Genomic DNA, 26674 nt, shown 5'->3' on the forward strand with positions numbered 1-26674 from the left:
AAGTAGATCGAAGCATAAAGGCAACAGCTGGAAAAGCAGTGCAAAGGCAACTTTGTTCTTTTGAGAAAAATTGTTACTTTAAAAAAATACATTTAAAAAAAAGCTTTTTTAAATATTAAGAAACTTATGTTTTAGGAAGTATGCATAGCTTTCCAAGTATCCTAGGTCTGGTGGTCTCCATACCAATGAAGACTATGCTTGTTTTCAGTGATGTTTTTTTCCAAAAGGAGAGGGGATGCATCCCCTTTCCCACACCCCACAAAACACTCTAGGCTCTCTAACCTCAAAGATAAGAAACTTAATTTTTTTTCCAAGACTTTGTTGATAAGTTTTAGAATCCTTATTGTAGAAAATTACCCTGAATATAGTTTCTTTTGAAAAAGATTTAAGGATGTTTTAGCTATGTACAAAGAAAATCAAAACCTTGTGTTTGAAGGATGTCAACTCAACTTCTAAGGCATATTTAAAATATCAGGAAGTATGAACTTCTTAGGATCTTTATCTGAAGTAGTGCCTCACAAAGATAAGTGTGTGAATAGAGATACTTTTAATTGATTTTGTCCCTTAGTATGTATCAGCGAAATTAATTATCTAAATGGGAAAATATGACTAATGGCATTTCTGTGGTTAGTAACAGCCCATTATGCTGCATGAATATGTCGTGAGGGTATGGGAACTATCCTGTTCTGGTTTTTTTAATTGTCTTTTTTTCTTGAGTGAGATTGTTTTCCTGATGTAAATGATGATATTACTATGGCCATAGTAAGGTTTTAGTTGCTCACAACTACATTTTTAAGAGCTGCATTTCCACTTAGTCTTGTTTACATACAGTCTTATATTTACATTACATGCTTGTTTAGATTCAAATTTTTCATCAGATAAACTTTTCTAAATCTCAGTGTCTCTGTCCTTGGTGTTGAGGTGAGAGAGGTAATGGGAGGGGAATATTGCATAAGTGGTGAGAAGGTAAATAAATACTCTGGTTTTCCATCTTCTGGGCAAGCTCATGGTACAGTGGTTAGTCTTTGCTCTCTTCACAACTTTGAAGTGGTGACTTTCTTATCGTATTAGATTTTTGCTAGGCTTTTGATACGCTACGTGGAGTTCTCTTAAGGTTAAGGGCATAAACTTACATTTTTGTTTGCTAATTTAAATTAATGCTGATAAAAGCAGATTGAAGAATTAAGAATCCAGAATCTGAAATTTGTACAACTGCTCATTCAGTTCTATTTTCCTGTGTTACAGTATAACAGGCTGCGCAGGGGATGGAATTAAGTCTGCATGTGCAATTGTCAGCCTTGAAGATGGTCATATTCTGTCTTCTGAGTACTTGAGTAAACTGTTTACATAGTTGAAAATGTGTTTTTGAACTTATTAAAATCAGTAATTGTAATTATCTTTGCTCCCCTTATCTTTGGAGATGCTTAAGAACAGCTTGTTTGATAAAATGTCATTATTGGACATACTTGATCTTTTTCTGATAACAGTATGACCAGCCAGTATTTCCTATATGCTACTTAACATCTGATGAAGATGAGGCTAACGTTCATTCAGATTCTTCAGAACACTTTAGACATGTTTTCTAATATGGTGCCTCTAATCTAGCAAAGCAGTACTCAGTTTCAGCTTTACCCAGTTTGGGCAGGCTCAAAGATAACATCCTGTCTGGAGAACTACCTCAGGCACAGCTATCCTAGCTCTTCTCTGAGCAGTGCATAGACAGAAAATATGACTTGCTCCTCCTAAATCCATGCAGGAAGCATTGGGAAGCTAAAATATCTGGACTCTGTTGCTGCTGAAACAGCTGTTCTCCATCAAGGGAAAAGACTGAATTAGAATGTACCGGATTTGCCCCATAAGTCACTGTAACTTAAAAATACAAGTGAAGTAAGCATATAGCTGAAGTGCAGTGAGTTGGTGTATGAATAGTTTTTAAATTGCGTACTTCAGTTTCACTAATGATACTATGGTCTTTTTGGTCAGGGCATTTTTACTGATTTAAGAAACTGCGTTCTGTGTGTGCTTCTATTAAAGTATATATTTCCTTCTAATTAAGCATCTATGTACATAGCATTTAAATACTCTTAAAATGAGTTGCCTTGCTGATGAATGATTTGCTGATACTGAGTTCTTTAGGATCTTGCTGGGGTAAACGGAACTGTGAATGTGAAATCATTACAGATATTCTAACTGAATAATCAGTTTCAAGTTTGAATTTTTTTTTTCTTTGATGTAGGATCAGGAAACTCCATATAAAGTTTCTAATCAGCTTACTAATAAAAGAAAACTGCACCCTTGAGATTGTAGAAGCCAAAGTAATCTTGAAAGGGAAGATTCACTTTTAAGAACTGCTTTAGTGATAGTAATTTAATGTTTGAGATTTTCTTAATCTAAAGAATCTTGAGGCAAATGAGGATAGTAGGAAATTTTTGTGCATGCTGCTCCACTCAGAGGTCTTGCAGAGTTGAAAAAAATTGCTTCCTGTATATGTTCCCCTTTTTCCAACTCTTCTGTTTTGTTTATAGTAGGAGGCATTAATTTTGTATACCAGTTTAATCTTTTTTGTGCATAATTTTAAACACTCTTGACTCATGCTTTAGATTGTTAAAACTGTGTTTGGTATGTTCATAATTTGATACAAGAAGAAGAGAGAGATAAGAGTTTGATACAACTTTATCTGAAGTAACATCTCTACAAACACCTCAGTTCAGAGATGGAAGAAATTTTTCTGTGAGCTCATTTAATGGCATCATAGGCCATTAAATTTTACCTTTTAGTTAGGTTTTGAGCTCACTAGCTTACTTCAGGTGTATCTCTGTGAAAATGGTCTGAGATCCTTAGCCAGAGAATTTCAAGAGGAAAAAAACATGACAGCTTACCACAAATAAGGCCGTATGTCAAGTTCAAGAAAATTCCCATACCAGTTGATGCTTATGTCAGAGGATTCAGGTCATGATAAGTGCTTTGTTTTTTCTTCCCTCCCTCATCCCTCCGTTCCTAAACTATTTAGTAATAGTGGCAGCAGTTTACTGGATATCACACCTTATTACACTAGACTTCAATTGCACTAAAGCTTTCTGTTCTTTTTGTTTACTAATAGAAGGTATTTTATGCACCTGAAATACTGATTCAAATTAGGAACTCTGGCTGGTGGTGAAGAGTGGCTCCTCCGGTGAGCAGTTTAGTCATATCTCTCTGACTATCTAAAGAGACTGGCTGAGTTTGTGATATGAAACCCACATGTACCTCCAGTGCTTTGCTTTTGAAGTCAGTGGGATCTTGGTGGCACAGTTTTCTATTACAGATTGGAGGAATTTATTTGAGGCTGGAATGAGATTGTCCATCTCAGTTTGAAATTGGAAAAAGCAAAACTTAACCATATTCATCTAGGAACTGGGAATATAGAAGACTCCTATGGGATGTTGACAAGGTCCTGTGAGCAATCCTGGATAAAAGTTCAGCCATCACAGTAGACAGCCCATTGTTATGCCATTGAGAAGTCAGGTGCTAAGTGCATTCCTTGAAGTTGTGAGCAGGGCATTATCATGTGGAAGTAGGTTGATAATGTGATGTTAGCTCTGCATACAGTGTCAGTTAAACACAGTAGCCTAGTAAGGGTTTAGGTGCATATCCCATGCTTTAGGGCAATGTTTGAAAACACTTAGAAGTATTAAATACTTCAGAAGCTTCAGAAAATAATGGGAAGAGTGTTGATTGATCAGCTGCACCTTGTGCAGATCAGAGGCGTCTCTAGAAGGCCCAAATTCTTTTTTGAAATGATGGAGGATATGAATTTGCAAATCAGCTTTGAAAGAGTTTTAGGCTGGGACACGTATGTTCTAGGTGAAGGATTTTCTTTTCTAATTTGTTCAATCTCTTTTAAATAAATACATAACTTGTCAGGATGATAAATTCTGCTTAAATAAGCTGTTTCAGAAGAAATAAATGTAGACTAGTCTTAAAGCATTAGTTTGAATTACCCGTTCAAATGATTTTTAACCTTTTCATCACTTCTTTGCAGCTGCACATGGGAGACTTGTAACAGCAGTGGCTTTATAGCAGAATAAACCACAGTGAGACCAATTGTTAAAGTTCAGATGTAAGATGAAATAGGTTAGACACATTTAGTGCTCCTGCAGTAACAATGAGGATGGTTGACCTTGGAAGAGATTAGAAATGTCTCTTCAAATTATTTACATCGAGACCAAAAAAAGCAAAGACAACTTTATTAGCCCTGTTCTTAGTAGAACAGGAAGGAGTGGAACAGGTAGAGCTTTGGAAGAGGAGCTCATGATAGGACATAATTCTGAGTAATTTGAAGTTTGTGCTTATATGGAAAGGCTTTACGTCCTGTAAATTTTTGTATTTTTTCATAAGGAGGAGACAAATAACCTTGTCTTCATGTTTTTTTTAATTTGATGTGTATGATGTAGTGGATTTCAGCAAAGAAATAGGTACTAATTTCATGCAGTAAAATGTTTATAAAGGTTATATTTGGGGGAAGGCAATAATTCAGTAATAAAAATGGTTGAGGATCAGAGTGACACAGTTTTAGTTTTCTTTTTCATTTCAGTAGCCAACATCCTGTATTTTACTCCAGTAGAAAGTTAAGTTGTTCACAGGAGCCTGCTTAATATTAAATTGCTTCAGGTAAATATAAAGTGCCATGTGGCAAGCCCTTAAATCTGTTAGTGGTTTTTTGAGTATACAACTTTGTTTCTCTCTGTCTCGAGAATCGTATCGTAACTACATGATAATATTCCTCAGCAGCGTATATGCATTTATTTCAATATCAATTTGCAGAGCATATTCAACATTAGTTTTGAACACTTGTAAATTAATGCCTTGCTTTCTTAAGCCTTTCTTTTAAAGGAACATGTGTATGTCTGTGCATGGGAGTCTGCTCTGCTAGAATAGTTCTTTAATTTGCTGACTTTTGATATGTGTAATCAGTCACTTGTTCTTTTTTTTCCCCCTTCATTAGTACTTTTCTTTGTATTTGTAAGAAGAAAAAATAGCTTTAATATCAAGGAATGCATCAAATGACTCGTATCCGAACAAAAAGACCAGTTGCTGCTTATGTCTGTATGCAGCCCTCTTCTATTTGACAAGCCTGTATGTTCCATCTTCCCTCCTTCCCACCAGTATCTGTATATTTCTCAGCTGTGTGTACATTCTGGAGCTAACTATTCAGAGAGGATCTCTTTGGTTAAACAAATACACAGAGGTGGATTGGATGAGTTGGGGATGATACAAAAGTTGGAGGGGGAATTGCTGGTCTGTCGGTGCCTTCAAGGACAAGTACTTTCAGTGAGAGAGGAAATAGTCCTCTTAAGGTTTGAGTACCACTCTTAAAGATTTGTTTTCTTTAATCAGAAGTTAAGAAATTAATGCCTTTTCGGTTGAAATGGAAGCTTTTGAGAGTGTGTTGTTGGACGGGATTGCTTGTCAGTGTCCAAATTGGCATTGCATTTTGGTACAAAATTGGGCAGACTTGGGTTATGAGAGCAGGAGTATTGTGACAGGATGAAGCTGGTCTAAATTTAATTTTAAATTCTTAGCTTTATACCTGTATCATGACTTAGAGCCTGTTGTTTTTCAATGATTACTAGAAAATATTTCAAGATCTTGTAGCTGGCCTGGAAGAGTTACCAAATCTTCCTTCAGGGAGAGAGGGATTTTGTAGCAGAGATTGCCTTATATATACACGTCACGCTACTGTCCCTCTTCTGTTGCAATTCAAAGGGCTCTAGGCTTCGAATTCTTCCTAATCAGATGTGCAGCTCAAAGCGTGGCTGTTGGGAAGGTCTCAGCATGGAAATTCTGCATAGCCTTTTGTTTCCAGATTTTCCTTTTCAACACTAGAGGTTTTTATGCAAGGCCATATTACGAAAGTGTAATGGCAGTGGGTTAAAGATACAGGACCTCTCTTGAAAAGGAAAGACCTGTCATGAATCTTCCCCAAAACGCCCTGCTTGGTGCAAGTAAGAAAACACTTGCTGTGACTTGATTTGTATACTCTTCTGTTTGTGCCATTATCATCCCCTGTATTTGTTTGTTTACATAGTACATGAGACTGTTGTTTCTAGGTACTTTCCCAGGTTTAATTATTTCAAATGTCCTATTTTCTTGTTTTAAAATTCCATAGTTTTTTCCTCTTCTTAAGTCTCTTCATAACATTGTTTATTTAAAATTATATTCTGGATCTCCCTTTTGCCTCTGCATATCTTCTTAAGAAATGCAATTTTTAACTGCAAAACTACACAGTGTTTCTCCTCTCTCCCCCCTCAATTCTGTATTAGTGTCTTAGCAGGGCGTGTCCTGTGTGCCTATTTGGTTTCCTCACTCCTTAAAGTATGAGGAAAAGAATTCTTAGAAGATTGAGAGAAAATGGGAACTAACATCAGGAAGAAGATTTTATAATATTGTAGTATTGTATACATGAAGCTTTAAGTTCTCCAACACAGAAATCATCACTTGTTTTAAGTTCAGTTCTCTTCTGAATTAACAGGGTAATATTTATTGGAATACTTAGGAGTAAGGCTCTACGAAAGAACCTACTCAAGGCTCAGCACTGCAGAATGTTCATATTTGATATAGTTACTGGAATCGTGTAAGTGGATTACTTCTATGAAAGTTTTAAAGCCTACAGATGCATATGGGTGAACTTACAGACTTTTTACTGTTTCTCATGCATCACTTCCACATGTTCATTGTCAAAAGCGATAGCTCGTTTGCCCTTGCTGTTTATCTTCTGTTTTGCTCAAATAAAGTTATGGTTAATGTTCGTGTACTAAATCTGTTTTCTGATGTAGTTGCTGTCATCTTAAAGTAGAGGCCAAGTACTGTATGAGACTGTTCAAATGCTAGAATAAAGGTTTAATTTTAGGCAAGTAATGCATTTCATAAAGTTAGAGCTCAACAGACTTCAAGGTAGTAGGCAAGACTTTTCTCACTGTTTGCATGTGATGGGGAGGAACTTCAACTACAGAAACTGAAGTAAAGCAGCTTTTCTTATGTCGGCAATGTAAGACTTGTTCAATTGGAAAACATCTGAAAAAGTTCTTTGGCTTTATAAGGTATTTTTCGTAGACTAAAAGTGCATGGGGGAGAAATTAGGGAAGCATTCCCATTTAAAAGTTTTTGAACAGGAGCACTTTGTATCAGAGCTGTAGCATTAGCGTGATTCACAGAATTTTGTTGCATGCTTATTCTCTCACCCTTTCTCTGGAGGAGCATGTTTTCTGAGGTGTCTTGACTTTGGAAGATGTTTAGAAATTTGCTTAATGATGACTAAATATTAAAAACAATTTGTATTGTATTTCTTGAACTGGAACAGAAAGCAATGTTTTTTGATCCTTGGAGGGGTGGTTTTTAGGAATTTTTTTTTGTACGATTAGGTACAATTAACTGTTATGTAAGTCCTGTTTTTTCCCATACATCCATACTTTTACTGCGGAAGGATCTTGAGCTGGTAGAGGATAGTTGATAAATGTTGACTTTTTGGGGGGGAGCTTTAGCAGGGTTTTAGATGATCACTGTGAGAGCTATGGAGCACCCTGGAAATAGGACAGAACCTTAGCTTTGATTAGAAATTGTGGAGAAGCTGGTGAGGGAAGACCAGTTTCGAAGTGCTCCTAATAAACTCATGTTACTGAGAAAGGTGCCACAAATTCTCTGCTAGTTATAACGTAAATCTTAACTTCGTGCATGGCTATGTTGCATGACTGTAGTCCTCTCAGAGGATAATAGTTAAGTTGTATAACAGGATAGTATGGAGTTCCCAAGCCAGCTGGTGGCAATGGGGAAAATATTCATGGATATTCTCAATAGTGAAAGAGAGCTGATCAGAAGAACAAATGTGTAAAACCAAGCCCTCATTTTCTTCACTGTGGATTCCCTTAGGCAGATAAAGGTGGTCCATGGGCATGATTTATAAACCTGATTATTTTTAGAAGTTGTATCCAGTGGTTGGGTTAATGCTGTATTTTGAAAAATTGAAGAAACAAGGTATCTGCCGTATTTTAAATTAAATTGTAATTTCCTTGCTATAGCTTTCTGGAAAGACATTTGGGGGGTTTGAATGTTTTCAATATTAGTCTTCTTGTGACTATGAGAAAAGCAGTACATTGTCCTGTCTTTCAGTGATACAGGTTAGACCTCTTACTGTTCTTATCCCTGTGCTTAAGAAAATTCTGAAAAAGAAGCATCTTTTTTGGTTAATAGAGAAGGAGGAGATTCAGCATTAAAAGTTGCTAGATTTGGAGGTAGATAGTCTCTCATCCAAGAGTGTTTGGCACTGTGGTCAGCAGAGTATGTACAGTTTACTTCTGTGTTTATGATGAATGTTTGTCTTTCTGGTTGTGGTTTTCGCCACCATTAACAGGGAGATTGAGTGTGTGGATGTGTTAGACTGTGGTGTCATTTTTCCTCAGACACAGAACTAGATGATAGCCGACAAGTTTACTCTTTGGGAGGATTGTTTCAATACTTTTCTTTTACACACATGTTAAATAATCCATTCAAATTACCTGTGAATGCTAGGCAATATTCGTTGCTGAGGATTTGAAGGAACTCAGATTATCAGTTTAGCAGATGAAACTGTGCAGCTGGAATCAGAATTTGAGGTTGTAAGCCAGCTTCTGGCAGCAGTGTCTTTTCCAGGGATGGAGAGATATTTTGGCTTGCTGTTACTGAACTGACTTTAGTAGGTCAAATCTGTATCGGCGCTGAATGGACGGAGGAAGCAGGAATACGTTTTCTTGTGGATGGCTAGTGTTCTTCATAGGATGTTGGTTCCCTTGATGACTTACTAATATGGAAAGGAATAAAACACCTACTTGAGGAAAAGGCCATACAATACCATTTGTTTGAGGACCTCAAGTAGTTAATTATCAGCAGTGTACTGTCAGAAATACTGAAAGGTGCAAAAGTTTGAAAAACCTCCTAGGTGTCTCTGAACTATTGTTATAAACTGCTTTGGGGTATTACCCTTGAAGATTTTTTTTTCTTTATGTGTATCAGTGATGTCTGGCTGATAAAAGAAGCAAGAAAAACTAAGATGATGTGGCGTAAGTATGGTCCTAAATACCATAAAATTTGTGGGACAAGTCGTTTGATTTGTTTCGTTTTGCCTTTTGCTCCCCTTCTTGCGTGTGAAATCTGGCAAGTCATTTGAGGTGTCTCTGTTGGAATTGCATGTTAACAAAATGCTTTGCTCTTGCATCAAGTGTTTCTCACCTTGCATTAAAATTTTTTTTTTGATTGATCAGTTATTATTTGGCCCTTTATTTTTGGCATTGGAAGAAACCCATGAATCATACAGAATGATCAAACTACTTAATGCAGTAAGCAGTATGAAACTGAGACTGTTCTGGGTAATTTATAAGCATATATTAGGCAGCTCTGTTTTCTTGCACTCTAAAAATGTATACAGTATCAGGTTGATGCTTTTCAAGCTATGATGTGCTAAAGAGTCTTCTATAAATACCTTCATAAATGGCTACATATCTAAAATACTTCCTACACAGAAGGAAGATAATGAATTGATGCAAAGTACAAAATCTTGCTTGCAACCTATGGTAGTTTACATAGTGATAGATGCTAAGGTGGGGATGTAAGATGGCTAGTATAATTAACAAGATATTTTCCTCGGTCCTGTAAATGAGTTTCTGTGCTGACCTCTGAGCTATATTCCTGAATTCAGTATTCAGGAAGGACAAAAAGCCATCTTCTGAAATGTCTATTATACTTTGTGCATTTATACATATTAAATATGCACATTAAAGTATGCATATTTGTACTAATAACTATATCCCCTTGTGGCCAGGGGTTATCCATCAAGACTTGGCTACAATCTTTGCAGCTGAACATGTGGCAGGGAAGCAAGCAGCTCTGTGTTGTGTTTCACATAATTATGTACAGTGTTTTTGGGTGGATTATGACTGTCAGGATGGGCTTGAACTCTTGCGCCTGTGAGAGGTGGAGGAAGTAAGATGCATCTCATCCTTGAGAGGTATAGATTTTCATTAATACAATAAACGTAAGGAATGAAGACATAAGGAATGCTAGCAGTGGCATGGTGTATGTGTTGGGGGATTGATTGATTTGTTTTGTTTTTTAAATATATGAAGGTCGTAAGCTGATTTTAATGATGAAGAAGTGAAAGTACAACATGCCTGAAAGGTGTTAAAATGCCTCTAATTTTGAAAAAAGAGCAAAAAGGCCTTCTGATCTGAACTTGAAAGCATGGACTGAATTTGTATTGATGCTGTCTCCTTGTAAATCACATTTGGTAGTCATATTCTGTCCCATTCAGCCACTTAACTCATAACTGTTGTGATTATTCTGTGTGCACAGTGTAATACATTCTGCTTTTGAGCATTAGGGAAGTGTTTGGCCCTGTAGTAAATCTTTCCCGTTCACCTTTGCTCTTCCTCCTTCCTTCCCCAAACCCATATGGCTTTATCATCATCTGCCTGTCTCAGTTGTTCAGTGTTTATACCAGCCTGGAAAACTGGAGTTTGCACTTAATTGCGTCTAAGAGAGTCATGAGTTCGGAATGCTAGTATCTTGTGTTTTTAAAGGCAATCTTGATAAACCTGTAGATAACAAGGTACTAAGAATAGCTGACCTATAAAGAATAATGATTTGGCACCTGACTTGTAGTGTATGTAGCACTTCAGTGATCCAGAACACATTTTTGATTCATCGGGAGACTTAAAGTTGGTGTTTGTCTAAACCTTTCTGCCTAATGCAAGTCTCTGCTGTAGATAGTATCTTTTTTGCATTCAAATATAGCTAAGTTCAAAAGTGTCTAAATCTATAGCTCTGCAAAGTGATGACTGACATCTGCAGCAGAAAGTATATAGTGAAGCGCATCACAGTGGGGTAATCTTTGAAGAGTCTATTTTAAGTTATTCAGTGTTGCACCTGCTACTGTCACTAGTGGAGAAGCATTTTTCCACCTTCGTGGCATCAGACCTGAAATTCTGGTCTATTGGCTGTTGTGAATACAGAAGCCAGTACTGTGTTTAGTCGAAAAGTATTGATAGATTTTACTTGTGTTTTCATGAATGTATTTTGACAAAATTTAGCTGACTATTAATAATCCTATCCTAATTGCCGGACATGTTCTTTGTTGCTGCAGACTTTGAGTTACAACATTTCTGAGGATGTTGGTTCTAGCATTTATACTTTTTAGGGAGGTAACTTCAGATTTCCCACATGCCTTGATACCTTGCTATCTTGGTGCATACAAAACCTTTGCCTCTTAGTAAGAGGCAAGTAATTTAATTGAGCTTTTGTTTTAGAGGAATATGAGATGGTAGCTTTGATATCATTGACAATGTGACAGTAATTCAAGGGTGAGGCTTGGTGCAGCCTGCACATACTTGTACAGCCCATGTTTGTGCTGTGCACTATGTGACAGTTTATTTCCATTGTGTGAGATCTTACACAGGGGAAGAAAGTACTTTCATATGTAGATGTTGTGAAGTCTACAGAATTGTGCTTCACTGACTACATTTTAATCACTAGTATGATTCACCTTGTACTTTCTCTGTGACCTTCCCTCCCTCCTCCCCTGCAGCACTGAAATGGATAATACCACAGATCTTTTTATTATTATTTTTTAATTCAGAAATGAGCTTGGTGGTTTAACATGATGCTCTAGAATCTTCTTTAGATTGAATTTGTACCTGAACTGCAGTATATGAATGTTCTATATGGAATGTGTACATGTGACTATTAAAAGGTGGTTAGTTTGGGTTTTTAAGGCATTTTTTTTTTCTGTCACTTGTTTGCAGTGAAGGAGAGGTATTGAGCCTCAACTGCTAAGTGAACAAATTTACACAAATATTTATATTCTCCACTTTCTGGATCAGTTTCATTGAAAATACCAATTTCATTGATATTTTCTATTTTCCTCTGATAGTCTCCATTTTCTAGATAATGGCTTTGATGTTTTGCTGTCCCCACATGACTTGAGAATACTGTAAAATGTTCTGTGCAAGTATCAATGTTTGTCAAATTGTTACTACCTAAATCTGCTTGAGATAGTGAAACTGTACTTAACAGAAGAGAGAGTTAAACCTGACAAGGATGTAAATACAAGGCAACCTTATGGAAGCTGTGGCTGTTGTAGCTCTATGTGTTACAGGCCCCAGTATTTTGACCAGAATTAAGGTTGCATCCATGTTGGGTGTCTGATAGGCCTTTTAATATTAACATTATAGTTGCATAACACATGAAAAGAAAAATATACATGGAAGAAAAATATATCAGACTAAATACAAAGACTAAAACACATGTGGCTCAAAGTCCCAGCTCCCGCTAACCTGCAGCTCAGGTAGAGTACAGCTGTGAAGTATAGTTGTGTGTTTGCTCTGTTGTTACTGCCTTCAGCAGGGATGCCGTGTGGAGACAGAACCTTAGGCAAAGTAGCCCTCTGATAAAATCTAGCCTTGTCTTGCACTTGGTTTCCAAAAAGGCTTCTGCATTCTTTAAAGCGTTAGTTTACTAGTAGTGCATGTGATTTAGACTTAGCCTAGTCAACCGGAGATTGGGTATTTGTTTTTTAAGGCCTGTGGTTGAACAGTTTGGTGTTTAAAGATCTAACCTACAAGCTCCAGGGAATGTTAAGTTTTAGTCTTGTTACTGGAAATGCAGAGGGGAAAAACAGTACTCCTGGGTGTTATTTTCAGGAATTTTCTCTAATGCTTTTTAACAAACCAAATTCTGTTCTTACTTAGACTTGTTTTTTCTTCAGAATCTTTGAGCGAACACCCTTCTGGGAGCTGGGAAGCTGTTGACACCCCCCTTCCCCCAGTTTATGCAGTCTGGATTGTAGAAGGGAATATTTTTAACTTTCAATAAACTAATACTAGAAAGGTAGAGGTACTACTTTCTTAAACAATATGGTTTATACTATGTATACTTAATACTTATATGCACTGAAGTACTTCATACATACATATTCTCCCTCTCTTCCTCCTTCCTTCCTTTGCAATTAAGGCATATCTCAGACCTGGCCCATTAAGCAAATTGGCGTCAGTACAGATTCATGACAGCTAAGACTGAAAAAGAGACTTGTTTAGTGAGGCTTACTTAAAGACTTAATTTTTTTTCTCATGGTATATGGAAGGAAATAGATGCAACCCTATGTGTGTCTGAACATTAGTATTCAGAAGAGTAGTGAAACAGAATGGAGACTTGTTTGCTGCTAAGCTGGGCTACCATGTTATTCGTAATTCAAATGACAGTGCTTTTTTTAGCAGTGTTCAGTAGCGTTAACAGTAATCTTGGGTGCCTGTAAAAAAATGCAGGAATCAGTGTACCACTTTTGCCATCCAAAACTATTTGAGTTGTTATGTAGTACTGCTGACTCACAATAATATTTAAGCAAGCAGCAAGGCATTGCTGTATCTCTCTCTTAATTTAGGGACCTTTTACAATTTTCTTATAAGTCAACTGCTGAAAAAAATCTTGAAGTTCCACTTCATTTCCCCTGTATAAGTGAAAAATAACTTTTGCTATGAAGATTTATTACAGGCTTTCCTTACTGGCCTTACAGCTGGAACCTGTGATAACAAAAGGTTAAATTCTAGGGGTATTCTCATTCCAGTGTAAGGCTTTGCTCCAAAGAAATCTAATTAAAAAAGAAAAAAGTCTATGTAGAATAGATTACAACTTGAGAGAGTGTATGTAGTTTAATACTAACCAGTGTCAAATCTTAGTCTGTTTTCTGTGATACTCTGACTTGAACAGTGGATGTCATTTAAAAGGTTCATACCCTGTACTGCAAACTCAATTACGTAACTGATCCATGTTAAAGCTGTGGTAAGGGGTGGGAGCTTCAACTGGTTTTGCAGTTGAAGTTGGATTTTTGAGAGATGTGGCTGTGTGATGAAGTTTATTGATATGGACTGAACCAGTTTAACAATGTGTTGGTGTTGAAAAGAGGTAGCCCTGCCTTTTCCTTAGGGCTTGCCATGGCCTTCACGTGACCCCTTTGTGAACTGATTTAGCTCACTGCACAAGCAGAAGACTCATGGAAGAATACTTGCCCTCTCCCTCCATGAGTTACTGAGCTGAATAGGCTGAGGAGTTGCATGGGACCAAAGTCAGTACAGAGAAAAATACCAAGAATATTTATGGCCATTTGGAAAGGGGATAGCTCCTTCTGCTAGTATTAAGCTATCAGTAATTCCTAAACGAAATACTTGAAGCTGATGTTGAGTCTTATGATTATGAATGCTCTTAGTGCAGTGTGATTTGATAAGCAGCTGAGCCTTTCTAGGTAATCAATATGGGACCTGTACCTGGGAAGACCTAGGTGTTAAAAATTCAGTTGCTTTGTGAAGTATACTATGTAATGCATGTGTTAAATACTAGAGTGTCCCTAGGTTGTGTGCAGTCTCCTCTCTAGCATGTCTTGGGCCAGTCTTATTCTTTTCTTTGTCTCTGCTCGTTTGCCTTTCACAGTAACTTGGAACATGAAACTAATCTTTCTTCCATTCAGTCTCCAGTAATGAGATGGCTAATCACTTTCCGTTTCTTCCAGCACCATCATGATGCCATCCTCTTCCAGATCGAATGCCCTGTCCACCACCTCAATTCACCTAGCAAAGAAAGCCAATGAAAATTTTCCCCAAATTAAGTAATTCTTGATCATTTTGCTGCTGGAAGTCCACAGATGCGGAAGCAAGATTTTGCCAAGAAAAGGGCAGACTTCTTGTATATTCTTAGAAGTCTCTGATTTGAACATGAGGAAAGCAGTAGACTAAGATGATCGAGACTGTGTGGTTGACCTCATTTCTAACTAGTGTTCCAGCTAAAAATACTAACAATTAACAAGTTCTCTTGATACTATGTTAATTACAAAAATGCATTTTTTAAAAAAGTACAGTTAGACTGCATCTTCACCCAGCAATTGCTATTTAATCCTAGCAGCTATTTTAAGTTGGGTTTTGTAGCAGAGATCTAATTATTATAGTAATTACAGTGGAATCCTTCTTAATTGACTGCTCATGAGACTGACATCCGTTGATTAACAGAAGCTATCTCTATGGGTTTATTCCATGTTTGGAATATGGAGGGACAGTCTGAGGCCCTGCTTTACTGATTTCCACTTTAATATCAAGAGAATTAATTTGTCTACCTCATGGATTGATTCAGAGCATTTGAGACCTCAGCTGCCTGAGAAGGGAAAGTCTACAGCCCTGTGGTTTGGGTGAATCCTTAGGCAGCATAAATTGGTGTTTACCCTGTCCCCATTTATGTAAGTAGCCCTAATTAAAAGATGACTTGCAGTGGCTTCAAATGGCTTGTAGGCCAGACTAAAGAACTAAATGTGTTCTACTACCATCTTCTTCAAGGCCCTTCATACAGGCAGGGTAAGGAAACACATGTTGCTTTGGTGACCCGTGGGCCCTGTCATGTTCTGATCATGTGTGCTTGTTGTGACTTGACTTAAAGTATTTCCCAAAATATTATGTAACATGCATGTGCGTGGAATCAGAAGTTAGAAGCAGCATGTGTAGTTGCCTGTGTAACTGTTGGTCTTTGGGCAGCTTGCCATTATCAAGGGCTGTAAGCTGGAATTCAGGAGTTGGACTTTGCTGTCTGGGGCTTGAGGATCAGTGTAACTCAGGGATTGATCATGTGCCAGAATGCCTTTTGAAGATTTCTATGCTCTGCAAGGCAGGACCAGATTGACTAAGTCATGCTGATTAGGGTAGGTTTGGAGCTCTTCACCAGCAGTTGTTTGGAAACAGATGCTATAACAAATTTGTCAGAATGTCTTAGCTGTTTTGCATGTTGTAAGGTGTGATTAGATTTGTGTGTGAGGTAGTAAAAGGGAAAGTATGCAGTGCGTTTCTATACTAAGCTCTTTTGTAACAAGCTGTGAGGCCTGTTTTGCGCGATGAATAAATATTTTTGCTTTCAGTCATGCTGGAAGCTACTACAGCAACTCGCTGCTCTGACATACAAAGGAGATTTAAGTAAGGTATCTCTTAGACAGAATACAGTAGCCAGTTTAAACACTTTAAACTGGTATGTGTTCAGTTCCTTCTCTTGCACCATGGTTGGTGCTTGCCTGTCCCGGGTGAGCCCTTCCTATTGCAGTTGCAGAAAACCACCACACCAGAGTCTCATGGAAGCATATTTCTAACACCTGAACTGGCTGTAAGTAGGGGCCAGAAATAGCATAAGAAGTAGGGGGAGGCATAAGGCAAAACAGATTATCTTAAATAGAATGTAATTCTCTGAGATCGCACTGCCTCTTCTTCCCAGCCTTGGGGATATAAATTGTCTGTTTGGTAGGTTGCAGAACAGCTAAGACTTGGTAACAGGGAGAGAAGATTGAGAGAAAGTCAGTTTGGTTATTTTGTTTGTTTCTGTCCCCTTCATTATCACTGGGTTGAATTTTTGTTGTATAAATTTCTTTTGGAGTAGGTTGACCATCTCTGTCCGGAAGAGGCCATCTTCCCTGACCATTCAAGTTAGAGATCTTCATACCGCTGAGACACACAAGACTCCTACCCTATAGCTTAGTGAGCCAAGGAAAGGGAGAGGTTGGAGAGTGATTTGCATGTAGTAGGTCATTGAAGTGCTTTAGTAGTCCTGCTGTATGTTATGGGATGAGTTAGTCTGAACAGTCTTACTGTGTAGCTGGGTCTCATAGCAAGTTAGCTGTGTCATCCTCCACTGTCCTTGCACCAGCAAACCTTGTTGCTGCTGGCATGACGTAAGTGAGGCGTAGGAACCATATTGTTCCTGGGGGAAAGGGGGATGTGAAGTTAACAAGAAAAGCTTTATCTTGTAGCCTGAAACCAGGTTGTTCTGGCTCCTGCTTATCAACTTTTGGATGACATCATGAACAGCTTGTGATTTTCCTGTTTGTGATGCTTTGTTATTTCATCTTAATTACAGAGTAATGTGTGTTTAAGATGAGCTGCAGTTGTGTTGGATTTTTTGTATGTATTTGGGCTTTTCTGAAAGGGTTTTAGACCACAAGTTCCTAAAAGGTAAAGTGTATATAAAAGGACAGGACTGTGAATTTAGCTTCTTGAACTTGTGTGTCCTTAAATTTGCTTCAGCTATGTCCCTGCTTTAGTGTAATTGTTGTGAATCTAGTACTTACTGATAACTACCTGTTGAAACTTGTAATCTATCTAGTTCTGTAGCTTAGAACGTCATTGTGTGAGCTGTGAGATAATAGCTTTGAAAGCACTGCGGTCAGGCCAGGAAGGGATGTGAAAGGATTCTCCTCTCAATCATACTGGTTTAAATCTGAAGGTCTGTGGAGATCAGTGGAGAGACAATATTTTGACATGGCTGCCAACAGTGAGAGAATCAGTTCTAGTGTCCTCCTATGTGGCACTTGTATTTCAGGTGCAAAAACATTTTTGTGATATGTATAGATTTGAATATGCTCGCCTGTCTTTTTTTATATATGTATTTTTAAAAACCCTTTAATTCCGCGTGCATGGCTTCCCCCCTACCTTCCACCCATTGCTTCCCCCAATAAAGAGAATGCTGACTTCCCTATGGCAGATTTTGAGGATTTCAAGACTTTGTGCTCTGCTCCACATACTGGCCTTTACAGCTGACTTTGGTTTGGCTATTTCTGTAGGCAGGTGTGTTTCATATTATTATTTCTTTTAAGAGCCCTGAAATAATTTGGAGAAATTCTTTGAAGAAACATGCAATCAAATTACAAAATATTCTAAATTCTTCTTTTGTTGTTAAGAAGGTACTCTTTACTACTGTGGCAATGTTTTTGCAATTGACTGTCTAAAATAATAAAATTCTGTGGCTTTGGTTTGTTAGACTGTTAATGACAAGGTCACATCGTTTTATGTCTGTGTTTTAAAGCCATGTGTTGTTTCTTGCTTAACATACGCCTTGCGGACTATATTCTAATGTAGATATTTTGTCAAAATAACCTTTGTGCTTTGTCAATGCCTGTCGTCTTTGAGAAACTGTAACTCGAAATCTAATGGTCTTATTGCCAAAAACTTACCAAATATTACCAAAATGAGAAAGAAGGCAATGTTTGCTTTCAGTTAGTTTTGCTTTCAGAAGTTTCAGCTACTACTTGTTTCTGCTTGCAGACAAGAGTGTCTGGTTGTAGTCAGGCTGAACCAGAATTGTAGTACACTTCATGTTTTGGTTACTGAAGTATACACAATTATGTGCATGCTATATACAGCTTTCTAAGTAGTGTGCTATAAATGCACCTTGGGCAAGTCCTAAACTCTTCTTGAAGACTTACACCCTTGTTCTCACGTTATCTTTTGACAGAGGTCATGTTTACCCTCAAACCAGAGCTAAACAGAATTTCTAGTTCTCTTACACTTGAGCGTTCCATTAGACTATGGTGACAGCTGCTGTGCTTGTATTCCTGCTTTCCCTTGTGTCTTCAGTACTGTCTCTGTGGCAGCTTTCCCTTGTGTCTTTAGCATTGCTTCTTTGATCTTCTGGAATGTGTGTGGTGATACTGATGAAATAAAAATTGATGCAAATGACAGACTTGATATTTTAAGAATTAAGAGGGTCAGACTACCGGGAGAAAAAAGGGTGGTGTCATCTGTAATTTTGCTTAATAAATTTCTTAAGCTCATGATATTTTGCTACATTCTGGGTAGTCAGAAAAAGCTGCTGTTTCGGTGGGCTTGTCATGTAGGCTGTCAAATTAGGAAAGTTTCTGGAGAATGAAAGCAGTGGTTGAACATTTTTTTTTGTTTTTTTGTTTGTTTGTTTAAACAACTAGCAGGGTAGTCTGAAATGCAAGGGTTGGTAGAATTTTAACTGCTGGAATACATTTTGGGACAGAAATATGGTGGGATTAACTTTTTTTGGCAAGTTCTTAAGGTGCAGTTTCATATGAATGGCTGGCTGTTGTCAAAACTGATGAAGCTGCTCTTGGACACCTTCTCTGTCTGTGGGCTGAGTGTTTCTACTGCTTCCCTTTGACCCTGGGGTTGTCTGACCTTGTGATGAGCCAGTGCAGGAAACTAACCTGGCAGAAAATTAACTTTTGGGTGGGTAGGGTGCCAAGCAGATAGTATACTTTTCAATTAACTCTTTGAATAGTCTTAACACAAATTCAGATGGGCACCAGTGTCAGCAGAAGGAAGAGGGAGTGAGATTTGAGGTACCATCATTCTGAAAGTAGTTGATCAAATTAGCATTATAGCAAAACAATTGCCATGGCTTTATTTTAAGTAGCTCTTTTTATTAGGCAGAGGAAGCAACTGAAGAGGAAAGTTTTTCTAGTTATTGAGCTTAACTAGTAAGTTGAGAATAGTTAATGTAAAAGTTGAATGCAGTTTCAGTGAGAATAATCTCTTAACTTCATGGTTATGCTTTCTAGAAAAAGGAAGAATAGTAGAATATAAAGCATATATTTCAATAAATACATGTTGTTAAGCGTGTACAAAAGATCCAAGGGAAGCAGATTGGAGAGCGGGAAGAAACTAACTCTGTGTTCTTTAGTAGTTTGGATTGGGATTTTATAAGACAACTGCAGCCTATTCCAATTTAAGTATTACTTAACATAAAAATGTGAATGTGTGCAAAGTGGAAACTAGTGAGTATGAACAAATAATTTTTACATGGAAAGTTTACCTTAGGAAAATGGAGACATGAGGTGAGACGCATCTAGCAGTGAATACACAGAATAAGAGAACGTCCTATCAATACTTATAGTAAGGTGAAGACCATGGTAAAGATTTCAACCATCTCAATGTCAAATAGAATATATATCTGCCATAGCTCTTCATGAATCTTAATGTTCTTTTGCCCTTGTTATTCATTTAAAAAAAATCAAACTGTATCACATATATACACTACTGACAGAAGGTTGAGCTGTAATGTAATGATAGAGCTAAGCCAGTTTAATGGCTAGCTGCTGCCGAAGGGGATCATCCTTTCTCCCCCCTCCCCAACTAAGGCAGTTCAGGGAGCTAATTTGGCAGAAGGCTAGTTGCTTCCAGCTGAATAATAGGAGAGAGTCAGTTTTCTGTGGATTTGGTTCCCTAAACTGTTGTCGTGGGATTGGTCTGGCCCAAGGCAATGGCAGTATGAGGAATGACAGCAGGAGGCACAAGACTGCACCATGTAGTGGTAACTAGCTGTTAAATGAGTTTCCTTCTAACATTGCAACTAGGGCCTCTGAGCTTGACTAAGCCACCTAAAATTCTTGCTAAGGAATTTAAAGAGATAGTCTGAAGCAACTGCACAGCTTTTTGAGAACTTCTAAAGGACAGATGACATCCCAAAAGAGAGGGGAAAAAATGCATCCACCCTTTTAAAAACTGTTGGAAAGTGGAAACCAGAGAACTGCAGACTAACTGGCTTAATTTGCAATTCCTGGAAAAACAGAAATAATTAAATTATTTGGCCCCAGTGATCACCTGAAAGATATTAATCTCTTTGCAAAAAATAATAATAATTTGAGTTTTTCAAGAACAAACCCTGTTAAATCCAGTGTAACTTCCTTCTTTGGCAGGTCAAGGGACCTAGTGGATAGTTGCATCTTGACTTTAGAAAAGTTTTTGACACTGTTCTGTTATGCAACTAACAAAAACAGTATTACAGAAACTGTTGTACAAGTACGTTTGATTGGAAAGGTATACCTGGAAATGGATCAACAGTCAAAGTGAAATGATGCGTTGAACTTCTGCAAAGGTCTCTCTCAAATGCTTGTCAGTGTTTTCACTAGTGACTTGCATTGCAGCATCTGCATATTAAATTTGAAGATAACACCAAGAGCAGCCAATATGTTTGATGAGGATTTAGAATTCAGAATCGTCTTAACAGACCGAGGAAACCAGTACATTTTAAAATGAAAAGCTACGGTTTCAGTTAAATGGAGGGTTACATTTGAGTGGGAGTAATCAGCTGCACAAATACAGCAGAGAATGACTACAGAATAGAAACTGGAAGCTCTAGTATGTTAATTAGCTGTAGATGTGTTACAATATTTTCATGTTAAAGATAAGTACTTCCAGAGTTACGAGTCACACCTGATTAGTCTCTGTAATCAGAAGAGAGGAAGATGTGCTGAGCTGCCAACTGAGATATTGGAGTTAGGAGCAAAGTTGCTGTTAATAATCTGCCTCCAGAGAAATGAAAATTTGGGGGGTAGGGGGGAGAGATAGCTTTGTCTGCTTATTTTTGGTTATTTGCGACAACATCTGTTATGATGAATTGAAGCAGATGTGAACAGCAGATCAGTCTACCCATTTCAGTGGAGGGACTCTTACCCAGTTGCTTTCAGAATTTCTGGGTCAGTTATTTCCTCTTCAAGTACTGAGCCTTTTTGTGATCGGAATAAAGTCTGTCAAAATTATTATTTATGCTTTGATCACTTTTCGAGAGTCTTGTTCAGATGTATTTATTTCTTACTGAACCTGTTGTGATGTTAGGATAGGCTATTTGTACTGACTTTAACAGTGCCGGTCTCTTTATCAGGGATGGACCAGAGAAGTCAAAATCTTATTTTAGTGTCTGACCTCCTTTTCTTCCCTGAAACAATACGTTTTTGCATAAAAACATAGGGATTGTGATAAATGCACCAGGAATCCTTCATGTGGTTATAAGAACAGTAAGCCTTTGCTGTTTAGGCAAGATCCATTGACTAACACCTTGCCTCTGACATAACATTTATCCTACTGTATTAGATGGAAATAAAGCTTAATTCCCTCTTCTGCAACAGTTAACAGCTGTTGGGACAAAATCCTAAAGAATTACTACTGTTTGCACAAATTGAGGTGTCCAGCAACAGTGGTTCAAAAAAAAAGTATAAAATAAACTTTCGTAGTCATTGTACCCAAAAGACCATTTTAGGTGTTGTCTCTGCCAGGTGACATACGTATCTAGGTTTACCAAACGCTAGAGGATATCAAAATCAATCCAGTGAAGTTTACTTATGACTGTGTGATAAGCCTCACCATTTACTTCTTTTTTGCAAAGGAATACATGCAGTTTACCTTGGAACAGGTTTTATAGTCTGAGGCTGTGCTCCACAGTTTAGAATGAAGTTTGCTTTATAATTTTTTTTCCTCTAACATTAATTGGAAGGTGTTAATTGTCTTTGTTGTACTGAAGAAGAATAAATTGGGAATCAAACAGATAAAAGGATAAGATGATTACATACATAGTTGCAGACTGATATGTTGTACTTCAGTGTTAAAACTGGTCATTCCCTCCTTATTGCTGCAGTAATCTGGTTTCAGCATTCTGATGTATTGCTGTGTTGTGCTACTAGGAGTGAACATCTGAGGGTAGAAACTTAGTACCTCTGCTTTGCTACTAGGAGGGAAAAAAATACCATGTTGCACTGTCAGTAAATCATTTATATACACTTACACATCTTGTGCATTTTGTTGTTAAATCTTTATCTACTCTGCTGATACTGCTTAGTGCCCTTGCCAACACCACAGGAAGAATTGAGTAGTACATTTGAATAGTGGTATTAGAAAATTACTAGCATCCAAAACATTTTTGCGTTACTTAACTTACTTGTAAGCTTGAGGAAACAGTTGAGGATTTCCAGAAGTTAATTATTCTCACTTCCCTGGTTTATAGTTAATATTAACCTTTATTTGATGGGTTAGGAGAGGAGAAAGAGGGAAATGGAAAACATTTTAATAAACAAGAGTGTCTTTTAGAAATAGCTTCTCTGTGTGGGTAAAAAGTTACTTCTGGTTTTGATAGGAGATCATGGCAGGTCCCCTTTGACAGTGATACCAGAAAAACACAATAAATGGCCATAGCAAATCTAGAAGAAAAAAAGTCGATCTCTGTCTGCAGCTAGCCATTATAATCTATATGTGTAATGAATTTTAAGTGACTGCAGACATGTATAGTGATGGATTCCTGTAGCTTTGTGTGCCTAGAACATGCGGCTGACTGACTTTTAATTAAGAACTGAAGTGTTTGTGTAGGAGGGAGAGCGCCACCTACTGGAAAAATCTACCACTTGGGGGATGGCACTTCAAGTGAGGGAACAGGAGTAAAAGTGCGCAATGTTGATATCTCCTGTCTAGTCTCTGGGTTTTGGAATGATGCATTCGAAAAGAAATAAATCTGCTTAAACTTTTAAAAGTATGAGCTCTGAAAATATTTTTTTCAGATTTTCACCCAGACTTTTTTTTTTCCCCCCAATAGGAACATCATCTCCAGCGGGCTATCTCAGCACAACAAGTATATGGAGAGAAGAGGGATAACATGGTCATACCAGTCCCAGAAGCAGAAAGTAATATTGCTTACTATGAATCTATATATCCTGGAGAATTTAAAATGCCAAAGCAGCTGATTCACATACAGCGTAAGTAAAACAAATTACTCATTGAAGTCTGCACCAAGAATTTACTTTGCCAGATGTTCAAGAGATTCTTCTTAAATGTCTATTGAACTTACTCAAGACTGCTTTCTGAGAATTAATGTAGAAGAGTGCATACTTCTACTGAAGAGCACTATTTAATTCTTAATCAGGAAGTAGATTTCATTCTTGAATAAGGTCTGTATGTTAATGCTTGAATTTTAGCAGTCACAGAGGCCTGTTTCTGTTCTCTATAATAACTCACTAGTTACAGCTTGCAGGGAAATTTAGGTTCATTAATGAGAACAGACAGACACAAGCATACTCGAAGGGGAGAATATATAGTGCATGTTTGAAAAGCAGAGTACCTTTGCCCAAAAATTTAACCAGGATAAAATGACAGTAAGAGTGGATTGGGAAGCCCAGTAGAAATGGCAGTAGTAGTATTTGCCTGCATGTGGATGAAATATTCTGCATCTGAGAGTAGGTATATTTTGATGTCACTGATTTCTGAATGTGTTGGGGTTTTGTTCCTACTAGAAGATATGGCAGCTGTTCTGTTTGGATGTGGACATTGGTGTGACCACTGCATTACTTGTGATTAAATTTCTTCAATGTTTTCAAAAGTTTTCTGCTGTATGATACAATTAGCAGAATATAAAATGTTGCATTTGTGCTATGTAAACAGATCTCATTCCTAGTTAACTTTGGCTAAATGCTAGGCTTCTGAATCAGTCCACGTTTCAGTGATGAGCTAAAGTATTAGAGCACACTGCTCTGTTCTAGTATTAGTTTCCGTTTGCTTAGGGAATCTTCCATCCTGATATGAAAGTACTTTTTTTTTTTTTTTTTTTTTCTTCCTCCTCTTCATTCTTCTTTTTCTTATCTGGTAGCCTAACAGCCAAAATGGTGATATTCAACTGCATGGTATTCCGCCTATTTATTTTACTTTGTCTTCAGTGCATTTTTATTTAAAAGGGAAAACAACTCAAGCAAACTAATGTTTTCTGATATTAAACAATTTTCTTAATGCGGGGGGCAGGTGATGCTTTTCACAGTATGTTTCCAAACACACACTCGCAAAGAAATTAATCTTGCTTAGGAACTAAAACAACTTACAGGTGGCATAAGAACTAGGAAAATCTCATTTTGAATTTTAAAACATCTGTATTTCCGTAGGATATTATGGAAGATTGAACAGTAGTTTTCTGCAAAATCATTGCTTGTATTTGAATATACCCTGCTACATAGGGTAGACCGTGCTGGACCAGTTTAGTCTGACTCATTTAGGTCACAGAAATTTGTTGATGAGACTGTTACAGTGACCTCGTGCACAAGCTCTGTAAATACTTTTGTAGAAGTACCTTTAAAGCGTATTTGGGCTGAAGTCATAGCTTCCGAAGTTGATAATGCACTATACAGAACTACAGAATATGAAAGAGCATTGAAAAGTTAGATCAAGCTAACAAATCCAAATCTTGCTGAAAGCAGTGAGGTTGAAAGCCACTGGATGGCTTGGATATTAGTAAATTTCTGTTGGTTAACAAAAGCATAGTCAAATAGGTATCAGTTTTTATTCCTGCTTTTAACAGTGTAACTTCTAAAAAGAAACTAGGTGTAATCTCTAAGTAGGATTACTACAATATGCAAACAAATCATTTTGTTTTGTCTTGTTCTGCACACCCTAAGAATCTGGCGTTCTCCAGACACTGCTATTACAACAAAGCACTTGCGTAGTAAAACTGTAACCTTAAGTTTCTCTCTGTCATTCAGCTTTTAGTTTGGATGCTGAGCAGCCTGATTATGACTTGGATTCGGAAGATGAAGTCTTTGTGAATAAGTTGAAGAAAAGAATGGACATCTCTCCTTTGCAATTTGAGGAAATGATAGACCGACTAGAGAAGGGCAGTGGTCAGCAGGTACAACATTATTTCAAATAAAATGTTCAAAATATGTACTATGTATTTCACCATGCGAAAGTGACATACTGGGTTTTACATTTAGCCAGTCAGCCTGCAAGAGGCCAAGCTGTTGCTGAAGGAAGATGATGAATTGATCAGAGAAGTGTATGAGTACTGGATTAAAAAGAGGAAAAACTGTCGAGGTCCCTCTCTTATCCCAGCAGTGAAACAAGAGAAGCGAGATGGTTCCAGCACAAATGATCCTTACGTTGCTTTTAGAAGACGAACAGAAAAGATGCAGACGCGAAAAGTAAGTAAATCAGTATGTTCCTCTTCTTTCCTTTTCTTCTTTCTTCCCACTCCCAAATAGTAGCAGGATTGTTTCTTTATATAAGCTATGTAGTATGAAACAATGTAAGTTGTCGTTTTTCCTTTCGATTGGTAAGGGCAAAAACATAAATGGAAACTGTTGTAGGCCAACTATGGAATGAGGGCTTCAATGGTCTGTTTTGATTTGGTTTGATTTTTTTGTTCTGTTTTACTAAACCCACTTACAGTGGCAATAAGCTCTAGTTCATTGTTACATACGCGTTTCTCTTTGATAACAAACCTTTAGAATATGTTTTTTAATAAGTATTTACATTTTCTTTTAATTCAGAATATCAAATAATTTAAATGATGTGGCAAAATGTATACTTATGTATCTACAGAATCGAAAAAATGATGAAGCATCTTACGAGAAGATGCTTAAGCTGCGTCGAGATCTGAGTCGTGCAGTAACCATCCTGGAGATGATAAAGAGAAGGGAAAAAAGCAAGAGGGAGTTGCTGCATTTAACACTGGAAATTATGGAAAAGAGGTAATGTTTATTGAAACATTGTTGCAGAAAGCTTTGGAAACTACTTTGTATTCTGATTCGCATCATGAGAGATTTTAAAATAAGCATTTTAGGCTTTTTCATGCTTAAAAGTATAGTCTGTTTTCATGTATGGCTGTGAAGAGCAGAATAGAATACTTGGAAATCGCTCATTGCAGGGAAGTGTCTAGTCATCCTAATCTGTGTTAGGTTTTATTACATGTGTATGTATATGCAAGTAAATTAATTTAGAAACAAATTTTGAAATTAAACTTCTAAGTACTTCGATTAAGGAAATCACAGCTATTTAAGGCAGTTTTTAAGCATTACTCTTTCTCCTTTGCTTCATTATCTCTGCATTTGATATGATACTCTCCTGAGCAAAATAAATAAAAAGCATTTCTTACAACATAGCGTGCTGCTCTGTTGGTCATCTCTATTCAGACTAACACTTCTTTCAGCAGCCTGTTTGACAGCTGCGCTTAAGACCAAATGCTGTAGTTTATCATGCTGTACCTTTCCTAGTCAACAGAGAATCCCATTTGCGATGTGAAATTGTTTTTTAGCAGTTCATGACTAGAC

At 37.4% G+C, this 26674-nt stretch overlaps 1 protein-coding gene across 3 annotated transcripts in view; it reads left to right on the forward strand.

Moving 5' to 3' along the window:
* EPC1 (enhancer of polycomb homolog 1) overlaps positions 1-26674 on the forward strand; it is a 69188-nt gene that overhangs the window by 22120 nt on the left and 20394 nt on the right. For all 3 annotated transcript variants that reach the window (XM_026101535.2, XM_026101533.2, XM_026101534.2), the window contains 4 exons: positions 23182-23341; positions 25109-25254; positions 25340-25546; positions 25947-26095. In XM_026101535.2, coding sequence (XP_025957320.1) covers positions 23242-23341; positions 25109-25254; positions 25340-25546; positions 25947-26095 — 602 coding nt within the window. In that variant the 5' untranslated portion in view covers positions 23182-23241. The remainder of the gene's footprint in view (positions 1-23181; positions 23342-25108; positions 25255-25339; positions 25547-25946; positions 26096-26674) is intronic.

This window comes from Dromaius novaehollandiae, chromosome 2 (assembly GCF_036370855.1).
Source record: "Dromaius novaehollandiae isolate bDroNov1 chromosome 2, bDroNov1.hap1, whole genome shotgun sequence".
NCBI lineage: Eukaryota > Metazoa > Chordata > Aves > Casuariiformes > Dromaiidae > Dromaius > Dromaius novaehollandiae.